This window comes from Chlamydotis macqueenii, chromosome 4 (assembly GCF_036417535.1).
Source record: "Chlamydotis macqueenii isolate bChlMac1 chromosome 4, bChlMac1.mat, whole genome shotgun sequence".
NCBI lineage: Eukaryota > Metazoa > Chordata > Aves > Otidiformes > Otididae > Chlamydotis > Chlamydotis macqueenii.
In genome coordinates, this window is record NC_141559.1 from 56,729,800 (window position 1) to 56,753,156 (window position 23,357).

General features: G+C 36.9%; 1 protein-coding gene across 2 annotated transcripts in view; it reads left to right on the plus strand.

Annotated features, from left to right (window-relative positions):
- GABRA2 (gamma-aminobutyric acid type A receptor subunit alpha2) overlaps positions 1 to 23,357 on the plus strand; it is a 59,724-nt gene that overhangs the window by 22,923 nt on the left and 13,444 nt on the right. For both annotated transcript variants that reach the window (XM_086746827.1, XM_086746826.1), the window contains exons 4-8: positions 3,099 to 3,166; positions 15,081 to 15,301; positions 17,652 to 17,734; positions 20,706 to 20,849; positions 21,630 to 21,782. In XM_086746827.1, coding sequence (XP_086602953.1) covers positions 3,099 to 3,166; positions 15,081 to 15,301; positions 17,652 to 17,734; positions 20,706 to 20,849; positions 21,630 to 21,782 — 669 coding nt within the window. The remainder of the gene's footprint in view (positions 1 to 3,098; positions 3,167 to 15,080; positions 15,302 to 17,651; positions 17,735 to 20,705; positions 20,850 to 21,629; positions 21,783 to 23,357) is intronic.

Sequence of the window (23,357 nt, forward strand, 5' to 3'; positions counted from 1 at the left end):
ACCAAGGCAAGTTAGAAACGATGCTATAATAGAATTTACTGAATTTCAGAGCACTTTATATGTGATGATGGCATCTACATTTCTACATCTTTGCCTGATACTTTTTTTTTCCCGTAAAAGAAAAATCAGAAATAGAAACTATATCCTTACCCTTTCCTGTTTCTTTGTTTAAACTTCAAAGCCAGTGATTCAGAATAACTTAAGAGCTCACACGTATAAAAGAGTCAACCACCCCAGCTCACAACAGAGGGTTCTTCTTTAAAAACTAGACTGTTTTTCAGAAGTACTAGGTCTCCATTGATTTAAGCACTTTTGAAAATCAGGCATTTATTTATGTGTTTACCTGTCAAATGAAGAAAACGATTTTATACTTCTAGTGGAAAAAACTTGTCCTTAATTTTTCTTGAAAAAGTAGACTCTAGATTTGTACAGGAATACATGTTGCATTGAACATTTTTTAGCCGAGTACTTTTCTTTGGCTTTTGCACAAGCACTGATGATCCAGAACTGTTTGAATTTCCCATGGGCTAAGCGTGATGACTTGAGCTTTCTGGACAGAACGTGAGTTATAAAAAGCCTGTAATTGCGGTGCCTGCTGGATGAATTCTGATTAGACAGTCCATCTGAAATGGTGCTTTGTGTCTCTGAATTGTTTTCACTAAGTTACTAGTGGGAAAAAGTGGTATGTTTTAATAAAGACTTTATTTGAAGAGCATGCATTCTTTCAAAGCAATAACTACAGTATTTGTTGTAAAAAAGGAGGATTAATTGTTTCTTTTCATAGCCATTGATTCTGAAACTCTGAGTTCAAATTTGTAATTCAGAGGAATCTTTATTCTAACGTTATGTAAACCAGCAAAGAAGAAGCAGACACAAGGCTCAGACTGCTAACACTAGCAGATAGTAACAGGAATAATTCAAGATAGATTTATTACATTTCAGCTTATTTTCTTCCATTTTCTCTAGCAATATGGTGAGGTTACAAGAGCACCATGCTTCCAACCACTTCGCGGAGTGTGTTTGGAGAGATTAAGATTTGCCAAGTGACTTTGTTGCCTATAGTAGTGTTCCTTCAGATTATACAGTATAATTGAAATTAGTCTTGGTTCTCTGCTGTCAGGATACTTGATTGCCAATCATATTTTTGTAATACCAGCGTTTTTCATGGAATTGTAATTAAGATTTTGTGTTGACATTATAGTACAGGCCAAATTTCACAGACCAGGCCAAATTTCACAATTAGTCCCTGCAGCACAGTTTTACCCCCTGAAGAGTAGCTCTCTTGTCACTTTTCCATTTCATCTCAGCCTGTGCCAGGCAACCATTTGGAGAGATTAATCTTTTTTTTCTGGAAAGTCTCCCACAGGCAACATGCAGTCACTACTCCTCTGAGCTGTTACCTATAGTTTCTGTGTGATACTTCAGCCAGGCCCATACTTTGTCCTTGTTAAATACTGAGAACAGTGCAGACTCAGCATCTCTCATTGTGCACTGACTTAAAATTGGTTTGCAAGCTGTTTGGGGTAGAAATCAACTCAGCTTGTGTATGGATGCTGCATATAGGATTACAGAAGTCTCTATCACACAAATGAACATCTCTCAGGACGTGCAGGGGAAGTGTGCTTTTTGAACTTTTGGACTGACACATAGTAAGAGTCAACCTTTATTAATTTGCTTAAAAAGCAGACACAGTCCTGGAAAGAAAATTATTTTGGGTAGCAAAAGCTTTACAAAGAACTCTATTCTAATAAGTACTTGTCTAGTGTTCGTAGGAAGAAGGAAATTCAAGTTTCCTTAGAGATGAGATGAGAGTGCAGGAATGTGCCTTCCCCATACTCCAGAAGTTTTCTGAAAGTACTGTATCACCCCGTCTCTGCTTTGGGTGCAGCTACATCCCTTTGAAAATACAGTGCTGCCCATGCAGCCGCTCACGGAACAGTCTTGCCTTTCTCTGGTGGCTGGTGGAGCATCTCCTGTCATGGGTGAGCACTGCTGGCTTCTCCCAATAGAGGGCAGTGATTGTACTGTTGGCCTCAATACAATTAAAAGTAAAAATATGCCTTATGCCACATATTTGTCAAAAGGTAGCTTTTAGGAACATAGAAACTATTAACTATCCATATTAAATAATGATTAAATATGGATATCATAACAGCAGTATCACTCATATAACAGGCAGCTGTATTATTTTTAGGAATGGGAAATTCTGGGGTGAGTAAATTGCAGCTAGCTGTATTCAAATATTTCTTTTCCAGCCAGCAACTGACTTTAAGGCAGAGATTTCCTTGTGTTGACTGTCTTGAATGCAGATGGTAGTTGGCAACTGCTGTAAGAGATTTCCTATGAGCATGTGCTATCACTCTTAGAGAATATTGTTCCATTCTGAGCCTAGTTGAAAACTGAAGATAGAAAACTCAGCAATTATTTTCCCCTGCAGTACAATATTTAATATTCTGATTTCATGGCTCTCTGACTACAATGATTAGGAAGAACATTTTCTTATAGTATTTACAGTACCACAACAATTTATCAGGAGCATCGTGTATCAAGGGAAGGAACTATGATGTTAAAATATGTGCCACTTAAAAACATACCCAATTAAAAAGTAAGATGCTGTTGAGTGTTACATTTGGTGTAGTCAATAATTGCATTGTAAGCTTTTTCTTGTCTTTGGCTTTGAAAAAGCTTTTCAGGATGAAGAAAACAGCCTTGAACTAGAAAGGCTTTAATAGGAATTATCTGCAACAATAAAGATAACACCTCTGCAATAAAGGCATTTCATGTTTAGAACTGTGCTATCGTGTTAAGTCCAAGACCATGTGATTATTTTTGCTAGTGGAGAAATGGGAAATTGTATGTACTTGCTGATGGTTGTATAGTCCTTTAACCGAAATGAACTGCTCAGTGGGACAAACTCTCATCTGATAACCCCTGTGTTAAGTGGGGTAGAGACCCCCAGTATTTACAATAGGATACTGGTTTGGAGAAGTAAATGAGGGCAGAAACTTGTTCAAAATGTCCCATAATTTTGCACAGAGAGTTTGAAGAAAAACTATAAATTTAAAATGTTTGCTTGTTTTTTTTCTTTTTAATCTCAGATAGTATTACTGAAGTCTTCACTAACATCTACGTGACCAGTTTTGGACCTGTTTCAGATACTGATATGGTGAGTTTCTGCATCTTTTGCATACATGGTAAATGATGTAACATATATACTATTAACTTTCTTTAAACTTGTATTTTGCTTATTGTGGACAAATTTGGAATAATTTCACTGAAGTCAGGAAGTGCAAAATCCCAGTAATTCTAAAGATGGAAATTGATTTATAGACCTTACATGATAAGTACACTTGTAGTAGCTGTTTAGTTTGGACCAGTGAATCTGATTGTCTCCACTGACTGTACTTTGGTTCATATTCTGGAGCAGTCTGGAGATGGGTGAACTGTATTCCTCTTGGATGAAACTAGAGTGAAAGGTGCACTGTGGAAGCACACTTAATGTTGGCAACAGTCTGAGGGATCTGACTGGAGTCAGTCTAAAAACTTCTTGAAAGACGTAGCTTGGAAGTTGGGTCATCAGCACAATTATGTTGTTCTACAGATCTGTCCTTCATTATTTGCACTGTTTAGGAAGGAATTTCCACCATTTAAAGGAAGTCAGTGTCATTAAAAAGAAGGAAACTGTCAGGATTTGCTCTAGATTACAGTTTTTAATGAAAATAGCAATGGAAAAAACTCTGAGGCAAGACGTCCTGTGTAGGCTCACTGCAAATCATACACAGATTAGAGAGAATGTGTCACACCAGGAAGAATCATCTTCATGGCTATAACATCTCTAAAAGCAAAGAAGGGAGAGACAACCTAAAAGTTACTTTAGCTGCTGTCGTAGTTCAGCCCCAATCGGGACCAGACTACGCAGTCTCTCTCTCACTCCCCCCACCCTCCGAGAGAACAGGGGGAGATGATATAAGGAAAAACAGCTCGAGGTTTGAGATAAGGACGGGGAGAAATCCTTAAAGTTACCATCACGAGCAAAAAAGACTCGACTCGGGGAAAAATACTCATTTATTTCTAAAACTAGTAGGAGAATGAGACAGGGAACAAGATAACCTCCCCCCACCCCTCCCTCTTCCTAGGCTTAACTTTATCTCTACTACCTTCCCCTCCTGAGTGGCACAGGGGGGAAGAGGGAATGGGGGTCGCGGTCAGTTCATCACACATTTTATGCCACTGGTTCATCGTCGGGGGAAGAACTCCTTGCATTCCTCCCCTGCTCCTTCGTGAGGTCCCTCTCACGGGCCACAGCCCTTCGTGAAACTGCTCCGGCGTGGATCATCTCTTCCACGGGGTGCAGTCCCTCCAGAACAGCTGCCCCAGTGGGCCCTCCATGGGCCACAGCCTCCTTCAGGCCTCCACCTGCTCTGGCGTGGGGTCCTCCATGGGCTGCAGGTGAATCTCTGCTCCTCCGTGGACCTCCATGGGCTGCAGGGGGACAACCTGCTCCACCATGGTCTTCACCACAGGCTGCAGGGGAATCTTGGCCAGGAGCTGCGTTACTCCTCCCCCTCCTTCTTCACTGACCTTGGCGTCTGCAGCCGTTCCTCACAACAGGCTGGCAGATGCCTCTCAGGATTGTTTTTACATCTCATTCACTTCTCATCTCCTCTCCACTTCTTGCAGCCAGGCCGGACTGAGTTGGGCCCAGTTGGCTGCCCAGTGGGAGGCCAGAGGGTGAGGCCTGCAAGGCCCACCAGGCTCGCGCCTCCCCCTCTCTGCCCCTGCTCAGCTGCTTCACATCATCTTCTCCTTTTTTTTTTTCCTGTTTTCCCCTTCTTAAATATGTTATTGCAGAGGCGTTATCACAGGACATTCTGCTACCAATTGGCTTGGCCTTGGCCAGTAGCAGGTCCGCCCTAGGCCCGGCCAAGTCCACTAAACAAAGGGGAGCGACTTCTAGCAGTTTCCTACAGAAGCTACCACCTTAGGGCCCCCCTCACTAAACAAAACCAGAACAGCTGCTCTTGCCATTCCTGCAAGAAATTATTTCCTATTTGAAATTATTTTTGATGTGTTTTGAACATTCATGATTATATATGGGACATATATGAACTATGTGCATCTACAGGTATTAAAAATGAATATTTTAATATTTATTTTTTCTAGGAAAACTTTTGGGCTATGCATCATACAAAACAGGAAACACTTGAGTTACAAGCTAAGTTGCAATGAAACTAAATATTTCATGGTATGATGTGCATTTTGAAAATTATTTACTCACTGACTAACAGGTAGTCATAGTTTTGGAGAATATATTCTGGTTTATTGTGTTTGGGTTTTGTATGTGATAGTATCAGTTTTCAAGCTTTGTTTCTATTGGGATGAATGCATTACTGAGGCTTCACATGAGTCGTTTCATGGGAGAAATATACATTTATTTTATTTTTGTCACTGTATATGTTACTGATTCTATTGAGGTGTTTTTTCCTAATGATATTAAATTTCTGAAATTATTTTATTACTAATTATAAAAAAACAAGTATCCACAGCTGTATACAAAGGTGATATGAACATCTTGACCTTATTAGTCTAGTATCTCATGACTTCACAGTGTTTGCACTTAAAGCATTCCTGTGAAAAGGGGAGATGATAATAACCCAATTTTAAAGATGTGGTACTGAGGCACGAGGAGACTTACCAAGGCTGTGCAAGTCATCTGTGCTTAAATGGGAATTTAATGAAAAGCTCCCTGAGCCTAATCCCTAGCTCCTGAAACACTTTTGACATCAGTGTGTAAATGTGTGGAGAACTCTGGGTGTCCATTTGCACAGACAGATATGACGGCACAGCAAGGGGTCAGGTCACTTGATGCTGTGGCTCTGATGGCTCTGCACAGAGGTGTTAATTGAAACAGAGTGCAGTGCAACAGAATGGCAGCTGTTACTGTGATGAGTAGGTCTATTTGCAGATAAGTACATAGGTAAGAGCAGTTTAATACTTACTACTACAAATTTCAGGGTTAATTTAGCTTGTTCAGTTGATAATTATAAAACCATTTTGAAATGTATGAGCAGTCAATTAGAAAATTTCAACATGTGAGTTTTGAAATAATAGCTTACAAACTATAACATGTTCTGTCAAACATAAAGGTGACATTAGAGTTCTTAACATGAGTACTCTTGCATTTAGATATTGCATTACTGAATTGCTAATGTAAACTACTATACAGAGGGTTTACTGATGTTTTCTTCTGTAATTATTGGATGGTCTGGAATATTCTCATTTTATAAACTTCCTCCTTAAAAAGTTTCATTGGAAGAATAAGGTTGACTCTTGCCTGTGTCCTCCTAAATCTCCAGAGGATCCCAAACTGAATCTCAAACCTTTTTCAGAAAGTCAAGTCCCATCCCCTGAGGTCCTCTGCTTTCAGTGTGAATGGTGAGGTCCTTGGTCACATCAGGATTTTAGGCAGCTACTGTTGCCCAAAACTCTCGTAGTCATTGCTGCCAGTAGGATTCCTTCCCCTGGGATTTTTCATAGCAAAGAAAGTCAGCAGATCTATGACTGCACCCATTTGCATTGTATATTTGCCAGTTGTGATTTTTTTCCCCTTCGTTAGCATCTCGTGAAGAATAACAGTGCTTAGGAGAAAAGCCTATTGAAAAGGAGAAGAGGACTCACTGCCATTGGAGATGATTAACGTGTTTGTAGTGTGGAACAAGGGGGTGACACACTGAAAATGGTGGGTGCACTGGGGCTAGGGGCACTGGTGTCGCATAGTAGTGTTGATTCACAAAGTTGATAAAATGTCATCCTAACCTCTGTTGTTGAATACAGCATAGAAATTTGTGAGGTTTCTGTTTTCCTGGCTTAGTATAGTAGTTCCTATTAATGTAATATGGCACCATGTGCAATCTACGACTGAGTATGATAGAATGTAGGTTTTTATTCATATTCCCTGTATTTTTCCAGTATCATAATTTTGCCAAAAAAATAATTAAGTACAGGGGAATCTGATCTTCGACTAATTTCAGGCTAGCTGAGGTTGTCATTGAAAAATTTAAGAGGTAAAAGCTGAAGCTAAGATTTTAATGGTAATGCGTTAAGAGTCAAAAGCTTTTGATCCTTGTTGTGGATTAACATTTTGACTAAGTTAAAAAGATGCTACTCGCTGTTCTGCCCAAAACAGCCAGCTACCAAACCTTTTGACTCTTGGCTGGAACTCTGTTGCAAACTGTGCTTCAAATGAACTGTTGTGACTAAAAGATGGGTGTACCTGTATTAGTTGTGTTATTGAAATGCTATTGTCTGACAACCACAGTATTTAATGTCAAAGGAAATGCCAATATGCAACAGGAATTTTCAACTTCAATTTGCAAACTAATGAGAACCAAGGAAGGCAAACTAGAACAGGATTAAATAAATTTTACATTCAATGTTCTGTCTTTTTGAGCTGTTATTTCTCTGGAATGTTTAACTTCACTATTATGATGCTATGGCTTATAGGCTTCCAACCAGATCAGTGATCCAAATCTGTTCTGACATTAGCCTGAGAGAAGAAAATCTGCATTGTTTAAAAAAACCAACCAAACAAAAAATTAAACAGAATAATTGAAAAACAAAGCATCTCTGAATTTTCTAAAGAGAATACAAAAACTGTGATCTAAATTTGTAGTTTAATAGGCTAATTAAAATATTTGTAACTAAATTAAAATCTATAATATTTGAAAATTCTGAGGTGAAGGATAATTTTGGTTGCAATGTGGTTTGTAGGATAACAAAATGGAAATTATTTATTTTAAACAATTAAAAATTTTTTTTTTTCAAAATTAGTTACAATCTGGTAGATTGATGTAGCTTTGCATATATGTATTCTGATAGCTCTGATTTTAGCACTGTCAGCAAAGTAGTTTTGGCTTCTAAAATTTCCCAGATAGCTATAAGTGCTGATGTCCTTGAGAAAAAAATAAATTATATCAATAATAAATGAGAAACACAGTTACTCTTCAAGCCATAGTTATTGTATGTATTTTATGGCATAAAGCCACTGAGAGCCTTTATATGAGGTCTCCTGTGAAGAAAGCTTTGCAAAGTTTTTGCCAGGTTTTGCCTCAGAGCAGCCTTTCTAATTGGCACTGGGACCAGTCTTTCCTGCTTGCCTACAACACACAGTTAGTACGTGGCAGGAACTGAATCAGTTTTGCTTCAATATTGAAGCTAATAAGCTTTCTGAAAGTTTTGTGTTTCAGCTTTTCACCTTTCATTGTCTTTGGGGAGTTTTTGTTTACTGTGGTTACATCTTTGTTTTTCCCTGTTTGTTTGTACACAAAAATTTTTCCTCCTTTCTTGCAGGTATACTTCTAGTTTTTCACTCTGGAGTCAATAAATATGAACCTTTCTCTGTAGAGATGATCATACCCAGCTTGTTCATTGCTACACACACTTCCATCTTGTCAGTTTTCAATTAAACTTTCAATAAGCGTTTCTGAGTTTTCAAATATAGCCAGAACAGAAATTTTCAATGAAGGCTGAAGGTCAAATCCAGAAATGACCAAAGGGATTGTTACAGCATCTCGCAGTACAACTGAGGATGGTTCTTTAGAGAGAGTGGCTGAAATGGGAAATGGTGTTTCTTTTTTTTTTTTGTTAATTTTTCAGATTTCCTCGTTCCATTTTCTATTTCAGATTTTTTTTTTTCTATGAAACTTATTTTTTAGCTGTTTCAAAGACTAATTATTAGCTATGGTTCCTGAACTGGAGAGAAGCTTTACAGATGTGGTATGATATGTAAGTCAGGACAGAATAAGGGAATGCACCAAGATTATTTTTTTTCACGAAGATTAAAAAAAAAGCTCTGCAATTATTTTACTTTAGCTGTTGTTTTAACTCAGTTACAGGAGACTAAAGAGTAAAAGGCAAACAGAAATTATAAATACACTTGGTTTTCTTGGGTGTTGCGGAGCAGCTAGGTTGTCTGTTATCATTGATATATTTCTGAAAAATCAATGAATTAGTTGCTCTATTCCCTTTTATTACAGGCTCAAGTCATGGCCTTTGCAAGTTAATTTGAGGAGGATATCTCACATGATCTCTTGCAGATTTTCTGTCCTTTTATTTTGTTGGGAAGGCTTGTTCCCATGTGCAGCATCCTGCCAAGTGGATCAATATTGGAGACTGAGGCTGTGTCCAAGTCCTTGACTGACATTAACTCTCACTGTACCTCTTCTTTGGATTCCTGTCCCTAGCACCAGTCATCCATTGTGTTTCAGGGTTGCTCTTTCTCCATGTCTGAATAAAAAAAAAAGGGTAATGAGAAATGTTAGTATTTTCAGTGACAGCATTGTGAATAATGCCCTATAGTCTCTTTTCTAAGTAATCCCTATTCGCATCCTTCACATTCCTCTCTTATCCCTCCTCAGTGCTTATTTTAGACTCGGAGTTCATTCTACATCAGGTCTACGGAAAGAAAGAGAGAAAAGCATTCAGAGAAGGTCCTTTTCATAAATGAATATGAAAAAGAAGACATTATCTTCCTTAGACACTATAATTTCAGACTGGTTAAACACATTTTTTCCAGATTTTTTTCAAATACTTCATGTTTAGATTAAATGCTTAGACAAAAATGGCAAAGCAGAAATAAAAGGCCTGAAATGAGTTCTTCAACCAGAGGAAAATCATGCTACAATTCCCTAGAAATATACCACATTTTCTTGATAGTATTAAAGGTTGTATATATCTGGGAGACATTACTTATGTATTTAAAAATGAATACATGCTCCTTTGAAAAGCAGGGATATGATAGTGTTTAAGTTTTTAACAGGGCTGTTAAAGGTTTTGATAAAAAATAACAGTGCAGTTTCAAACCACAATCCTCCTCCATAAGGGAGTTTATCCAGAATATTTTCAAGAATTCTATTCACCCGTGTATAAGATCCACACCTCCAAAAAGACCTGAAAGGAATAGCGGGTCACCTGCTATTTCCTTCTAAGTGCTGATGTGTTTTGTACATCTCAGAAGGTAAGTTTTGGAAAAGAACAAGTGGACTTAGTTTATACATCTGTGCAATAATGTTTGCTATTAGATGCACAGCTAGTGAAGTTCTTTTACAGAGCCTGAGTAGTCAGTGTTTGTGATTAGAGCATTGAGGGGTTTTTGGGGAGAGGAGAATTGCATCCTGAACACTTTTAGTCTTGATATTGTTAGACCTTTTTTTTTTTTTTTTTTAACAGAAGAGAGAAGCCAAGCCATACGACAGTGTACTTCAAGAATTATGAGGTTCTGCAGACTGTTGTAGTGTGTTAGCCCATGTGTATACCATTTGCACCGTGCATAAATCTATCCTGCTGAGAATGAAATGACCAAGAAAACAAATTAATGATCTGATTTTCCCACTGTAAAGCTAATTTCAGCATTCACTCAAAAGCTAGATCTAAATGCTTAGTGAGGAAGTTTGGTAAATTAATTAGCAGAAGTTCCATCATAAACTTGCACTCATCGAACACACAGCTATCAGATTATAGCAAGAATGCAGATACTAGGCAGATTATTTTGCCTTGAATAATTGCATTTTTTGAGTCTCCTGTCTAAAAGTCCTTCTTAGTTTTCTTGGAAGTGGTTTTGATACTTAGTTGCATACCAAACATGTTAGTATTCAACAGTACTAGTTGTATACTAGTATTGTTAATGTTTTGAAGCTAAACTGAAAGAAAAATTACATTTTGCCTTGAGGTAGTTATGACACCAAGAATGTGCTTTTTAAGAAATAAAATTATGAAATTATACTAGTCTAAAAATAAATATTGATATGAAGCTCTTGGTGAGTTTTAAGTTCATAAATCTTATGTATTTGTCCCATCAATGTATCAACCACAGTATTTTCGACAGTCTTTAAGAATCAATAAGATATGTGCCATTTTATCTTTCCTTATTTTAAATTTTTTTTTGTACTTGTCTTTTAAAAGTTTTTATATTTTAAAGTATTTAAACTTTACTTTCATGGCTATACATGTGTGCCAGTTAATGCCTTTAACAGTGGTCAAGAAAAAGTCAAACTTTTAGAGAACTGACTGAGAAAAATCTTTACAAGTTCAGAATGAGGAACTCTGGCTTGAACTATTCACTAAACAAAATCCTGTTTTGTGTTCCAAGGCGTGATTAATAAAATGTTCAGTCTGCTCCACGACAATACTTCTTGCTAATGGACACTCACCATTTTTGAGATGTTTGGAACATTTCCATCTTTACTCTGGATGCCAAAGACTGCCAAAATCTACCAATCATTAGCTGAGAGGATGAGAGTACATTTTTTTTTGTTGTTTGAACTTTTCCCATAAAAATCTGGCCTTAGCCAAAAAGATGACTGCCATGTACTGAGAAGGCATGTTAAACCTTCTCCCAGAGATACTAATGTCTTTTTCTTTTACTATGCATACTGCTATACACAGCAACTGCATTTTAAAAGAAGAATTAAATTCCTTCACCATTTTATTCTTCTGACCACTGAACAGGAAGAGGCTCAGTTCTTCTTAACACTGCAGTAAGAATCTCTCATCTGTCCCTAAAATTTCATGTAAGCTGATATAATGCATATTTGAAAGACTATGTTTAATTGTACTATGTTAAATTCCATCTGTGAAAGCACCATTGCAAACACAAATCAGTAGGAAGCATTTGCTTGTCCAGAAATGATCACAGGAGTCTTCGGTAGTCCTGGAAGTATGCTCTTGTGATTTTGTAGAGATACTGCACTATACATGGACAGTGGTTTGGTAACGTCCAGAGGTAGTACAGCTTTTTTTTTCATATAGCAGAATATTGGTTTAGATTAAATCTAAGGAAGAAATTCTTCACTATGGGGTGGTGAGGCACTGGAACAGGTTACCCAGAGAAGCTGTGGATGCCCCATCCCTGGAAGTGTTCAAGGCCAGGTTTGATGGGGCTTTGAGCAACCTGGTCTAGTGGAAGGTGTCCCTACCCATGGCAGGGGGGTTGGAACTGGAGGATCTTTAAGAACCCTTCCAACCCAAACCATTCTATGATCCTATGATTCTATCTGCAGATTGTATGAAATGGGTATCAGCTATTAATTTGAGTCTTTTTTTTTCCTAGAATCTGGATTTGCATTTCTAAAAGAATGCTAATCTTGCTTGGAAAGTAAACATTACACAGCATTTACCATGAAGCAGTACATATATGGACTAGGAAATAGAGAATCTTAATGTAGCATTTTTTGATAAAAGCTGACTTTTTATCACATTTATTATATTCAAAATACTTTGATAATTTCATATTTTTTTCAGTTCTTTTGTATGCTATTCATCATAGGGATATTTGTGATCATAAGTAGAATACATTCAACTCAAGAGAGAACATGAGATCAGTGAATATAGCACTGGGATGCAAAAGGCATGCATTGCATTTTGTTTTTCATAATCATTCTGTAAATAGTCTGGGATGAGTTAATTTCATTTTAGTGCCTTGGTTTCCCTTCATATAAAATTGAGAACCCAATACTTCCCTTGAAAAATGCATTGAAGTCTATAGAAAGATAAGTTATTTAAGAACTATCTGAGATTTTATTGCTATCGTGGTGAATGGAAGGTTATGTTCATGATCATTTACACAAAACCTCAGTTTATTCCCTGTTTCCATCTTCTACATGGGATGTTCTGCAAATAAATAGTTCCAGCACGGATTGGACAGAAAATTGGAATAAGGAGATAGAATTACTTGTGGATCAGTTAGAGATTTGTCAGTGGGAAGTTTCAAGTCTGCAGCTCAGGTTCCCTCCTGCTTATTCAGCTTCCTAAGCACTTGCCATGCATCAGGTGTGTTTTTTTGAAATGTTGCTGTTTTGATTTAGTAGCATTTCATGTCTACTTTTTTTTTCACTTTTATATCTGCTGTAATTCTTTTTTTTTTATATGTTGGAAGACAGTGAGGAAGCAGGACTTTTGAAATTCTTTATTACAAAAATTTAAGATTTGTATTCTAATCATGTGTAGGGAATATTTGTCAAAGGGACTTGTAGGACTTATCACTCACTTCTGCTGAATTTCAGTGGTGTTTCAAAGACTTACTCCCTCAGGCTCTTCTCCCTCAGGCTCTTCTTTCCACTTCTTTATACCTCAAACATCAATCTTTTCATACATAACAATGATTTATTGGCAAAGCCCCTAAGACAGAAACCACAAGGAAGCTTTTAGGGCAATTATTTTCCTTGAATTACCTGATATTTCTAGCCAGATTTCATATATTCTCCCTGCTTCAAGCACATTTTTCCTGCTGCTCCTGATCCTCCCTGATTTTATGTGTTTTGTGACTTTCTCTGGTCTGCAATTCAACTGATAGAGAACTTGGAATTTGTAAATGGGATTTTAAGTCACACAATGTTTAGCAAATAGAAACCATATAAATCAGCAAATAAAATAGGACAATTGTATGTGATCTGTCGAAAAGAAATGGGAAAATTTCTTGTCATGAGGCAGTGTATCTGGCAGTGATAAGAGACAGTAAAAGATCAGGTATAATGTCAAAGAAATGCATGTTTCAGAAGTGCATAATTTTGTATTTCTAAGATATGTTTACTAAAATACGATTAGAGATAATAGCAACTGGCATTAAGGAAAACAAAGCAAATTAATTTTCAGTGTACTGTAGTGTTAATTTTATTTAATATTTTTTATTAACTGTTATTTTAGTTAGAAAAATGACAAAATTGTATTGTAGTAATGTTAGACCTCTTCATATAGCTAAAAATTGGACTTGTGGTTTTTGTCAGGTTAGTTTTTAAGTATCCCATTACATAATTCCAAAAAGATCTCCCCAGGCACCTGTCACAGTTCCTAATGAGAACTGCTTTCTCTCCTGCCCCTGCCATGCTCCTTCAGGTAACACAACTCTCTTTCCTTTATTCCACATGCTCTTCTCAGCCTATGGCCCTGACCTGGAATAGATTGAAATCAGTTTTGTATTGAAAATACTTGAATATTTTATATTAATTTATCACTACTTGTCCATTCAAAGTTAATTTACTCCAAAATGGTTTATGTAAAGTGTAGCATTTGCAGAGTAATTGCAGTAGTACAGACTGTTGGAACATACTAATATTTTGAAGTCATGGGTCCATTTCGTACCTGTCCAACAAAACTGAAGTTGCACCAAGGTAGCATTTGCCAATACACAGAAGATAGTTTGCTTCCAACAAAGTTTTTAAGCTTTTCCATTTCTGATTTATATGCTGTGCTGACAGTAGCAAACTACTAAATCCATTTACAGATCCAACGTGCAGTTAGTTGATTAATTTACATTATGAATGTTTAATCAGTATCTTTTTGTTTGTTTGTTTAGAACAGCAACAAACCCCAGCAGACTGGATACCCAGCACGACATGACACAGGACTAATGATATAGGTCATCAATCAGTTTTCACTTGCATCCTTTTCTCCAGGCTGTACTTCCTTCTCAAGATTAGGCATCAGAGTAGAGTTCAGCAGACAGTGTGTCACCTGTTAATCATCAGCTATTGTTCCCTACCTATGTACTTTTGTTAATAAAATCCATACTGCTACAGAGCCCTACTTTCTCACTTGGAAAAATCTTCCTTATATCGATGTACCTGGACATATTTTTCCCATTATGGATAGCCTTGTTTCCTTCCTTCCAGTCTCAGCCATTCTCCACGCTCTTGAAATGCTGGATTACTCTCCTTCAAGTGCATCTGCTGCAGGAACTATTTAATATAATTCTGTATATTTTTTCTTACTTCTTAATGTGAAATAGCTCTGTTTATTGAAAATACTATTGTCACAGATACTCTGGGTATCAGGTACAGAAATCTAAATATTGGAAGGGTTTGATGCACAAGCAACAGCTAGCAATCATGAAGGAAAATAACATATCCTTGATAAATTGATTTCCTGATTATTATTCTCAGTATTATACAATTTTCTGTGATGGTTGTTCTCTGTTGACAGTTTTACCAAGGGAATTTTTGCAACCAGAACTCTTCTGGTTTGGCCATCAAAAAGCAAATAAATGTTTCATTGTGTCAAAAAAAAAGCATATCTTTATTCCATTACAGGAATACACAATAGATGTTTTCTTCCGTCAGAGATGGAAGGATGAGAGATTAAAGTTTAAGGGCCCGATGAACATTCTTCGATTGAACAACCTAATGGCCAGCAAAATCTGGACCCCAGATACATTTTTCCACAATGGGAAGAAGTCAGTGGCTCATAACATGACAATGCCAAACAAGCTTCTACGAATCCAAGATGATGGAACTCTCTTGTACACCATGAGGTAAGTCTTTTCATCTGTTCTGTCCTCAAGCTATTTCTCAATGTGATTTTTCCAGATGACAATTAAGTAAGGTTCCAAGAGGACTCTTCTTTGTTTCATTTTTGTCTCAGCAGAAAGAATGCTAGGAAAACATAGGTTTTGTTTCCAGTTCTGTTAAAAGTCTGTTGGCTGATTCTGAGTTAGATCAGTTTGCCTACATGTTCCTCAATTTTCATATGTTTATAATGTGTTAAAAGTTACTGCCCTTCTGCATAAAGTACTTTGAGACCTTCAGATGGGAATCACTGTACAAGAATTGTTAAGAATACTCGTAGTTTACCAAATCCACCTTAGAACTATTAAAACATTATATTAATTTTGCCTGTTACTGCATCCATTGTACCGACCTTGTGAGCCATTAAGCAAATTTATTAAGCTCAGTGGCAATAAAAAATACAAAGTAAGACCAAAGGACTAATAAGGCCTGAAATTCTTTCCGGCAAGAGCTACAGGGAAAATATGTCTTACTCTCTTAAAAACTGTTTCTTTATATCTCATTACAATATTTTACATAGATTTTTAATTTTTGCATCCTGTGCATGATTAGCAGCTAAGGTAAACATTTAGCTGGTAAAATGTATTAAATTTGCTTAGAAAATAATGTCTGAAAAATTGTAAACATCATCTATGCAAAGGCAGAAGCAGCATTTTTGTAAGACTAGTTTCTTCTTTGATTGCTCTTTTTTGGAATAATGTAACCTATATGAGATTTTTGGAAACTTTTAATTCAAATTTCCAGAAACCTGACTTAATGTCTTTCTTTTACTTTGAGAAAATTTAATAGATTGAATTGATTGTGAAAGTAGACATAAAATCCCCAGCCTAAGAAATGAAGTCTGAGCTGTAAAGCAAACATGTACTGTGCAATCTTTTCCATGCCATTATACCGGCATCCCTTAAACTCGCTGTGCTATACAACACTCAAACCCGTACAGTACGGAGTGCTGGTGGGTAGACTACCGTTGATGTTGAATGATGTGGTGGTTCAAGACGTTCAGAAAAGTTTGCTGAAAATAAATGGAGACCCCCCATTTATAATATTTTTGCTTTGGCTCAAATCAGTATTTGAGTTTGTATAAATTGACTGAAATTATCTCCCTCCGGAAGGTATCATAATCATATGATATAAATAATAAGAAATACTGTTTGAAACTACTATGAAGAATTTTTTTTTTAAACATAAGATTCAGCAAGAATTAACTAAGCATTTTCATGACTTGCTCATAAGCTCATGACTTGTTCATAAGCTCATAACTTGTAAGCATGTTGCTTCTGAGGGTATGAGATTAAACTGTTCCCTTGTATAGATTTTAAACAGTTGTTTTCATCTGTGTCTATTTAAAATTATAGTGTGATGTATATTATGCAATTCTTTCCTGGGCCTTCAGTTATTTGCTGACAATTCTCCTTGACTTCAGAACAACTTTCCTGGGGAGTGGAGGAGTAGGAATATGGAATATTTTGGGGTGGAAGGGTAGGAGAACGGAGTGGGGAATACAATGACTATGGGCCACTGGGAGTACAGGAGGATGTAGCTGATGTTTGAGGCTGGATGAAGAGGAACAAAGATGTCCAGAAAAAATCTCCACCCAGAGTAGACTTACAGGACAGGAGGGAGAAACAGAGCTGCCTTGAAAAAAAAAAAAAAAAAAAAAAGGAAAATAAGTCTGTCAAAAACTTTCTTCAAACTATTTTAACTTATTTTTGATTGTATCAATCCCCATATTTGATACTGTGATAATGCTGGGAATTTTTCACAAAATGAGGAAAAGTGAATGCATTGCTAACATGCTGTCATACTTATACATAAAAACAATCACAAGTAATGTGGAGAATGAGTAGCAGCAATCTTTTGAAACAACATCATTTTTTTTTTCTACATCTTCCATCCAAACTGTAAAAAAATACATTGAGAAAACTATGGAGCACAGTCCTTAGGCAAATTAATTGTATTTTATGTGCTTTTGTAATGAGCTTTTGAGAGCCATATAATCACACATGTACCTCAGAATATTATGAGAAGAAAATGACTGTTCTTAACAACCTGCAGTTACATAATTTATATTTTCATTTAAGTGGTCGTTCCTCATAGTTTTGAGGTCAGCTCTTTCAGGTTTTTGATGTGATAAGTCAGTGCTTTCCAAAGGAACACATAAAAGGGAAGAAGCAAGAGCTGATTTAAATTTTAATTAGTTTAATATAACATTTCCATTTCATCTCCAAAATCAGCATGAACTCTGTTCATTTCTGTAGAAGTGATTTTCTTGTCCTGCTAACTGACTTAAATGCATCGCGGTCTTTTGCCTTTTAGGCTTACAGTCCAAGCTGAATGTCCAATGCACTTGGAGGACTTCCCAATGGATGCTCACTCATGCCCACTGAAATTTGGCAGCTGTAAGTATATAGCAAGAAGGACAGCCATTGGTTAGTGTATATCTAACATTGCTCAGCATCACATTGTTTCAGTAAGTTGTTACATGAGAGGTTTAAAACACAAGACAGTACTTAAAAAAAAAATTGTAACCTGACACATCATAATCTCTTTTCTCTATTCAATGTTGTGTCTTCTAATGCATTTTAGAGCTTTCTTGCCTCGTTTAACAATAAATGCTATACACTTAATTCAGTACTACTGCAGATCTACTTTTATTCCAGCACGCAGACCATGACAACGAAGGCAGAGCTGGGTGCGCATAGGCTGTGTAGAACGTTTGTGGTGCATTAATGAAGAGCAGATTAAAGACTTCAAAGAATGTTTGTTTTCATCTGTCGAAACATTTATTTTCTCTTTATTGTCAACAATATTTGTTTTTACTTTCTTAGTCAATGAAGGCAACAACAAATAGCTTCTTGTGATTAAAAAAATCACTTGTTAGCACGTCTACACATTAGATAGGTGGACTTTGATTTCACTAGTATTATTTTAACCACAGTATAATTTTGTTTACCTATATTGCAGCTTTTATGCTTATTCTTCATGGATTAGGATCACATTATATACATTTCCTGGATTTTGTCCACAACAAGTGTTTTATTTTTTCCTTTGGCTGCAGCCTACACTCTCTGCTGGGCCCAGGAAAGGGAATGGTTTTTGGAGGCAACTGGTTAATACCTTTAAATTCTGGCTGATTTTACATTAATTGCAGCCACCACAGGTTACAAAACAGGTGATATACTTTCACTAAGGACATAATTAACTAGATGAACATTGTCAGAGCACTGTGCACACTGTCTCTGTAACCCTGACATATCCCCTTTCCTTGGAGTTTGGAGCAAATTAAACCAAACCAGTGTTTCTGATAAGTTTCCACACTAGAGGGAAATCTTAGCTGTGGTTATAAAAGATCATTAAAATTAATAATACTTGTATCATTGAGTCTTTTTTTGCCCCCTAAATATTATATTTATAATGCATAATGCAGCTTAACTAACTAACACCAGAGATGTTAGCTGAAATTGGCTACTGAAAGTAATATTTCCATATATGTGCACAGCAAGTGATGTTTGATTTATAAGGTACGAAGGAGAAAAAAGACTCGTATGTAGCCTCAGAACAACTGAAAAAACCCCATAATAATAAAACTCATATTCAGTCCAAGAAACTATATTATGACTTCATTTGCATTTCTAGGTTGGAAACCTTTCTGATTGGGTATGTTAGACTTTGTGTGAACAGCTTCTTTTTATTTTCTTTTTTTTTTTCTCTCACTTGTTTGGTTGGGTTTTTTTGCTTGCTAATTTTGACCATTGTTCTTTGTCTATGCTTTCTGGTTTTCTAGTAAACAGGAGAATTCAAACTGTGAGCAATGTGATTTTAGAAAAGCTGTCTTTCACATCCCCTGAAGTCACCTGTGCTCCAGTCTGTTGGCACATCCAGGGAACTCTTATTTCTGTTCATTTTGAACAGCTTCACACTCATTTTATTTCTTTACCTAAAACTCATTTCTAGCCTACTGTGCATTTTTCAGCTTTTATTCTGGGATAGAATTTGAATGATGAATAGTGGTGAAAACAAGAAGGAACCCTGAGGATTTTGGTTTAGCTGAGGCAAGTCTGCCAGTGGTATGTATTTTCACAGCTCTTCAGATGATGCTAATCTTACTTTGCTAGGAGGATCATCGGCCTGTATGAATGTCTCAGGTTTTTTTTGTTATACAAAAGAGAAAAGCCAAACTGAATGTATTGCAGAAGCTGTAGCTTAATAGATTGCCTTTCTTTATCATCATGAAAAAGTCTAACCAGCAGTAGGGAGGATGGGGACAAATCAGCAATTGGCAGTACTGCTAGTTTGCATTAATGCAGAGGTTTTCCTGTGGGAAGCTGGAAAGATAGAAGGGAAGTGTTGAAAATCTCTACATGGTAGAGATTTTGTTAGTCGTGCAAGTCATCCTAGTTGCATGAAGAAGCTTCTTTCTGGTACTCCTGAGATTTCTCAAGTGAAAATGTTTGCAGCCCAACAGAAATGTTGCTTTTCTTTTTCACTTCAGTACACTTATGGTGTAAGACTTAAAATACATTTGTCTCAGGCAATCAAAGTGAACACACAATTTCTTCCATCAGTGGTTTACTCTTTTCCTTTCATACTCCATTTGGTTAGTAGGGTATTAGACTGGAAAAACTTGCAGGACGTACTCAATTTTTCTCTTTCTTACTTAATGTAGAGGCATTAATGCTATCTAAAATACAGTGTTGATTTGTTTCCATTCTAGTTTATTTTGACAGACCCTAGGCTAAATCTATGTTTGATCATGAATATACTGAGAGAGTAGCCTGCTTAATGCCAGCGTGTCCCGCAAAAAGATACCATGATAACGGGTGAAATTTAAGAGGGTACACAGCACAAGGCATACAGCCACTATGAGTTTGTTAAGGGCATTGTCACTGAACTTGGCTTCCCATATTTAGGTATGAATTTCAGCTAATAAAATCCTTGTGATATACTCACAAACTGGAGTGGTGACAATGGAGAGTCAGAACAATATAGGAATGAATTTTCAAAAATGTTGTGTGTCCTAAATCTTGCAAATTGATGTTCTTTTCATGTGGCTTATCATGAGTTTTAGGATACATATATGTAATCTCTGACAAGTTTTTTAACAATGTAGAAAAGATGTTGTTTGTAGTCTAATAGAAATAAAGTGTGGTTCATAAGATCACAAATAAGTGCCCTGTTCCCTTGCTGCAATCGGCATTTACCCCATAAGTAAAGCTATTTTAATGGACAAACATTTTTTACCATATCATTCTAGGTTTTTGGGGTGAGTTTTTTTTTTAAATAAATAAGTAGCCCTTCTAATTCTAAGAGTTTTGACAGAAGCTGTTTCACTTAAATCTCTGACGAAGTATTTTATCTTGTTTCCCACAGATGCATACACAACTTCAGAAGTGACATACATTTGGACTTACAATGCTTCAGATTCAGTGCAGGTGGCACCAGATGGTTCAAGATTGAATCAGTATGATCTTTTAGGCCAAACAATTGGAAAAGAGACAGTTAAATCAAGTACAGGTTAGTAAGACATTTTGAAGAAGAAGGTGCTCAGTTGGCTATAAAGAACATAGGAATTGCTGGTGGTGTTAGAAGGCTACTGATAAAAACTGTTGCAAAATGTGAGATATTAGACATAGTTTATTGATGCATGGCACAAGTAACACATAGCAGCACTTTGCTGATTCTTTCAAGTTAAAAAGTAACCGGTGGTAGCAGAGGTGAACTTCCTCCTAGCAACTTTTTTCTTTAATCCTATCTGGAGCTCAGACTTGAATCCTAAGGTTTATAACCGAGACTCAGATTGTTTAATTCATATGGTAAATGACACATTTTTGACATCTAAATGGTGAAGTGTGCTGGTTTTGACTGTTTTTTTCTTCCATCATGCTACTGGCCTCCGTAAATATTGGATTATTCTACCTGACTCTAGACTGTGATGGACCCCCATGATTGCCTTCTGACTAAGACTAAGTTCTTAGGGTGCTCTTTTGTGAACACAGAGAGTTGCTTATGTGCAGAATCCTGCAGGACTGAAGTTCTTAGCAGGGCATACAAGAGTTCCTGTGATTTTCTGAACACTGATCTTTCTTGGAGCTCAATGGGAATAAGATGTAGTTGTACTCAAAAGCTTTCTTATATTCTGTAGGATGCTTTCTACCACAAAATGCATTCTGTGCAATTTAACTGTAGCACATTTGTTTCTCATAAATGGACCAACTTTTGTTTTACCAAAGAAATGGACTTTCTTAAGATTATAACCTTTTGTTTCTTTGTTCTTTGTTTGTTTGTGGCATGTAGGTGAATATACAGTAATGACGGCTCATTTTCACTTGAAGAGAAAAATTGGTTATTTTGTCATTCAGACTTACCTCCCCTGTATCATGACTGTCATTCTCTCTCAAGTGTCATTCTGGTTGAACAGAGAATCTGTACCTGCCAGGACAGTCTTTGGTGAGTATATTGAGTAGCGTTAACTTTTTTTGCAACAACTGAAGCTGTTAGGAAGTATTTCTGAAGTCTGCTTGGTAAAGGCCTTTTTCATTCAAGTTAGTGTGTTTGTAGAATGTGATACCATTTCTAGTTCAAACAGCTTTCAACTGCAGCTTACAGATCTCTTAGGGAGGTGATTCTCCCCCTCTACTCTGCCCTGGTGAGACCCCACCTGGAGTACTGTGTCCAGTTCTGGAGCCCCCAACATAAGAAGGACATGGACCAGTTGGAGAAGGTCCAGAGGAGGGCCACGAAGATGATAAGAGGGCTGGAGCACCTCTCCTATGAAGACAGGCTGAGAGAGTTGGGGCTGTTTAGTCTGGAGAAGAGGAGGCTCCAGGGAGACCTTATAGCGGTCTTCCAGTACCTCAAGGGGACCTACAGGGAAGATGGGGAGAGGCTGTTCAGTAGGATCTGTTGTGATAGGACGAGGGGTAATGGTTTTAAAATAGAGTGGGGTAGATTTAGATTAGATATGAGGAAAAATTTTTTTACAATGTGAGTTGTAGAACACTGGAACATGTTGCCCAGAGAGGTGGTGGAAGCCCCATCTCTGGAAACGTTCAAGGCCAGGCTGGATGAGGCTCTGAGCAACCTGATCTAGTCGGGGATGTCCCTGCTTCTTGCAGGGGGGTTGGACTAGATGACCTTTGAAGGTCCCTTCCAACCCTAACCATTCTATGATTCTATGATTCTATGATCTCCTGAGAGTCCCAAAATTTTTGGAAATTAGCACATACGCAAGAACTGTCCATATATCCTTGACTTTTTTAAGAGGAAAACGTTTTCACAGAATGAAAAAAGATGATAATATTTCTATTTGAAAAGAAAATTTAGATTATTTTCTGAATTTATTATTATCCAGTTATTTTGGTACTTGGTAAATAAGCACTATTCTAAGTATATTTGTAAATTAAGCAAATTAAATTCGAATTTGGTGAATTATTTGAATGTGTTAAACTTTGTAATCTGCAATTCTTTAAAAGAAACCCTGTTCTGAGGATCGTGGCAAATCTTTCCCATTAGTTCTAATTGGAGTGTACTATAAGGCAGCGGACAGCTTCAGCAGCTCAAAATAATGGAGTTTTTCTTACATTAAGATTTTACTTTCTTTGTTATTAAAGCAAAGCAACAAATGTCTTTCTTATTTGCATAACTTAATGTTATTTTAATTTGTTTGCTTTTAAAGAAAAGGAGAGTAGCACAACAAAAAGAATGTAATATCTTTATGGAATCAGCCATCAGAAATGCTACATAAAGCTGTATGATTAGTAAACACCGTGCTCTCTTAAAAAAATAGGACAAACTCAAATGCATCTTAAGTATGATGCACAACAAAGCACTTATTGTCTCTCCTGGTAGAGAAGATGCCACCCAGAGCACTGTGAAAATTGCAGGTTTGAATACAAGCCTTACTGAAGTCAGATGAAATGGGTCAGCGGTTTCCGTGGGACCAGAATTCTACCATGTTTTCCCAAGCAGATTTTTTTTTCTTTCTTCAAAATCTTCTGTGAATTTGTCCATTTCTGCTTATCA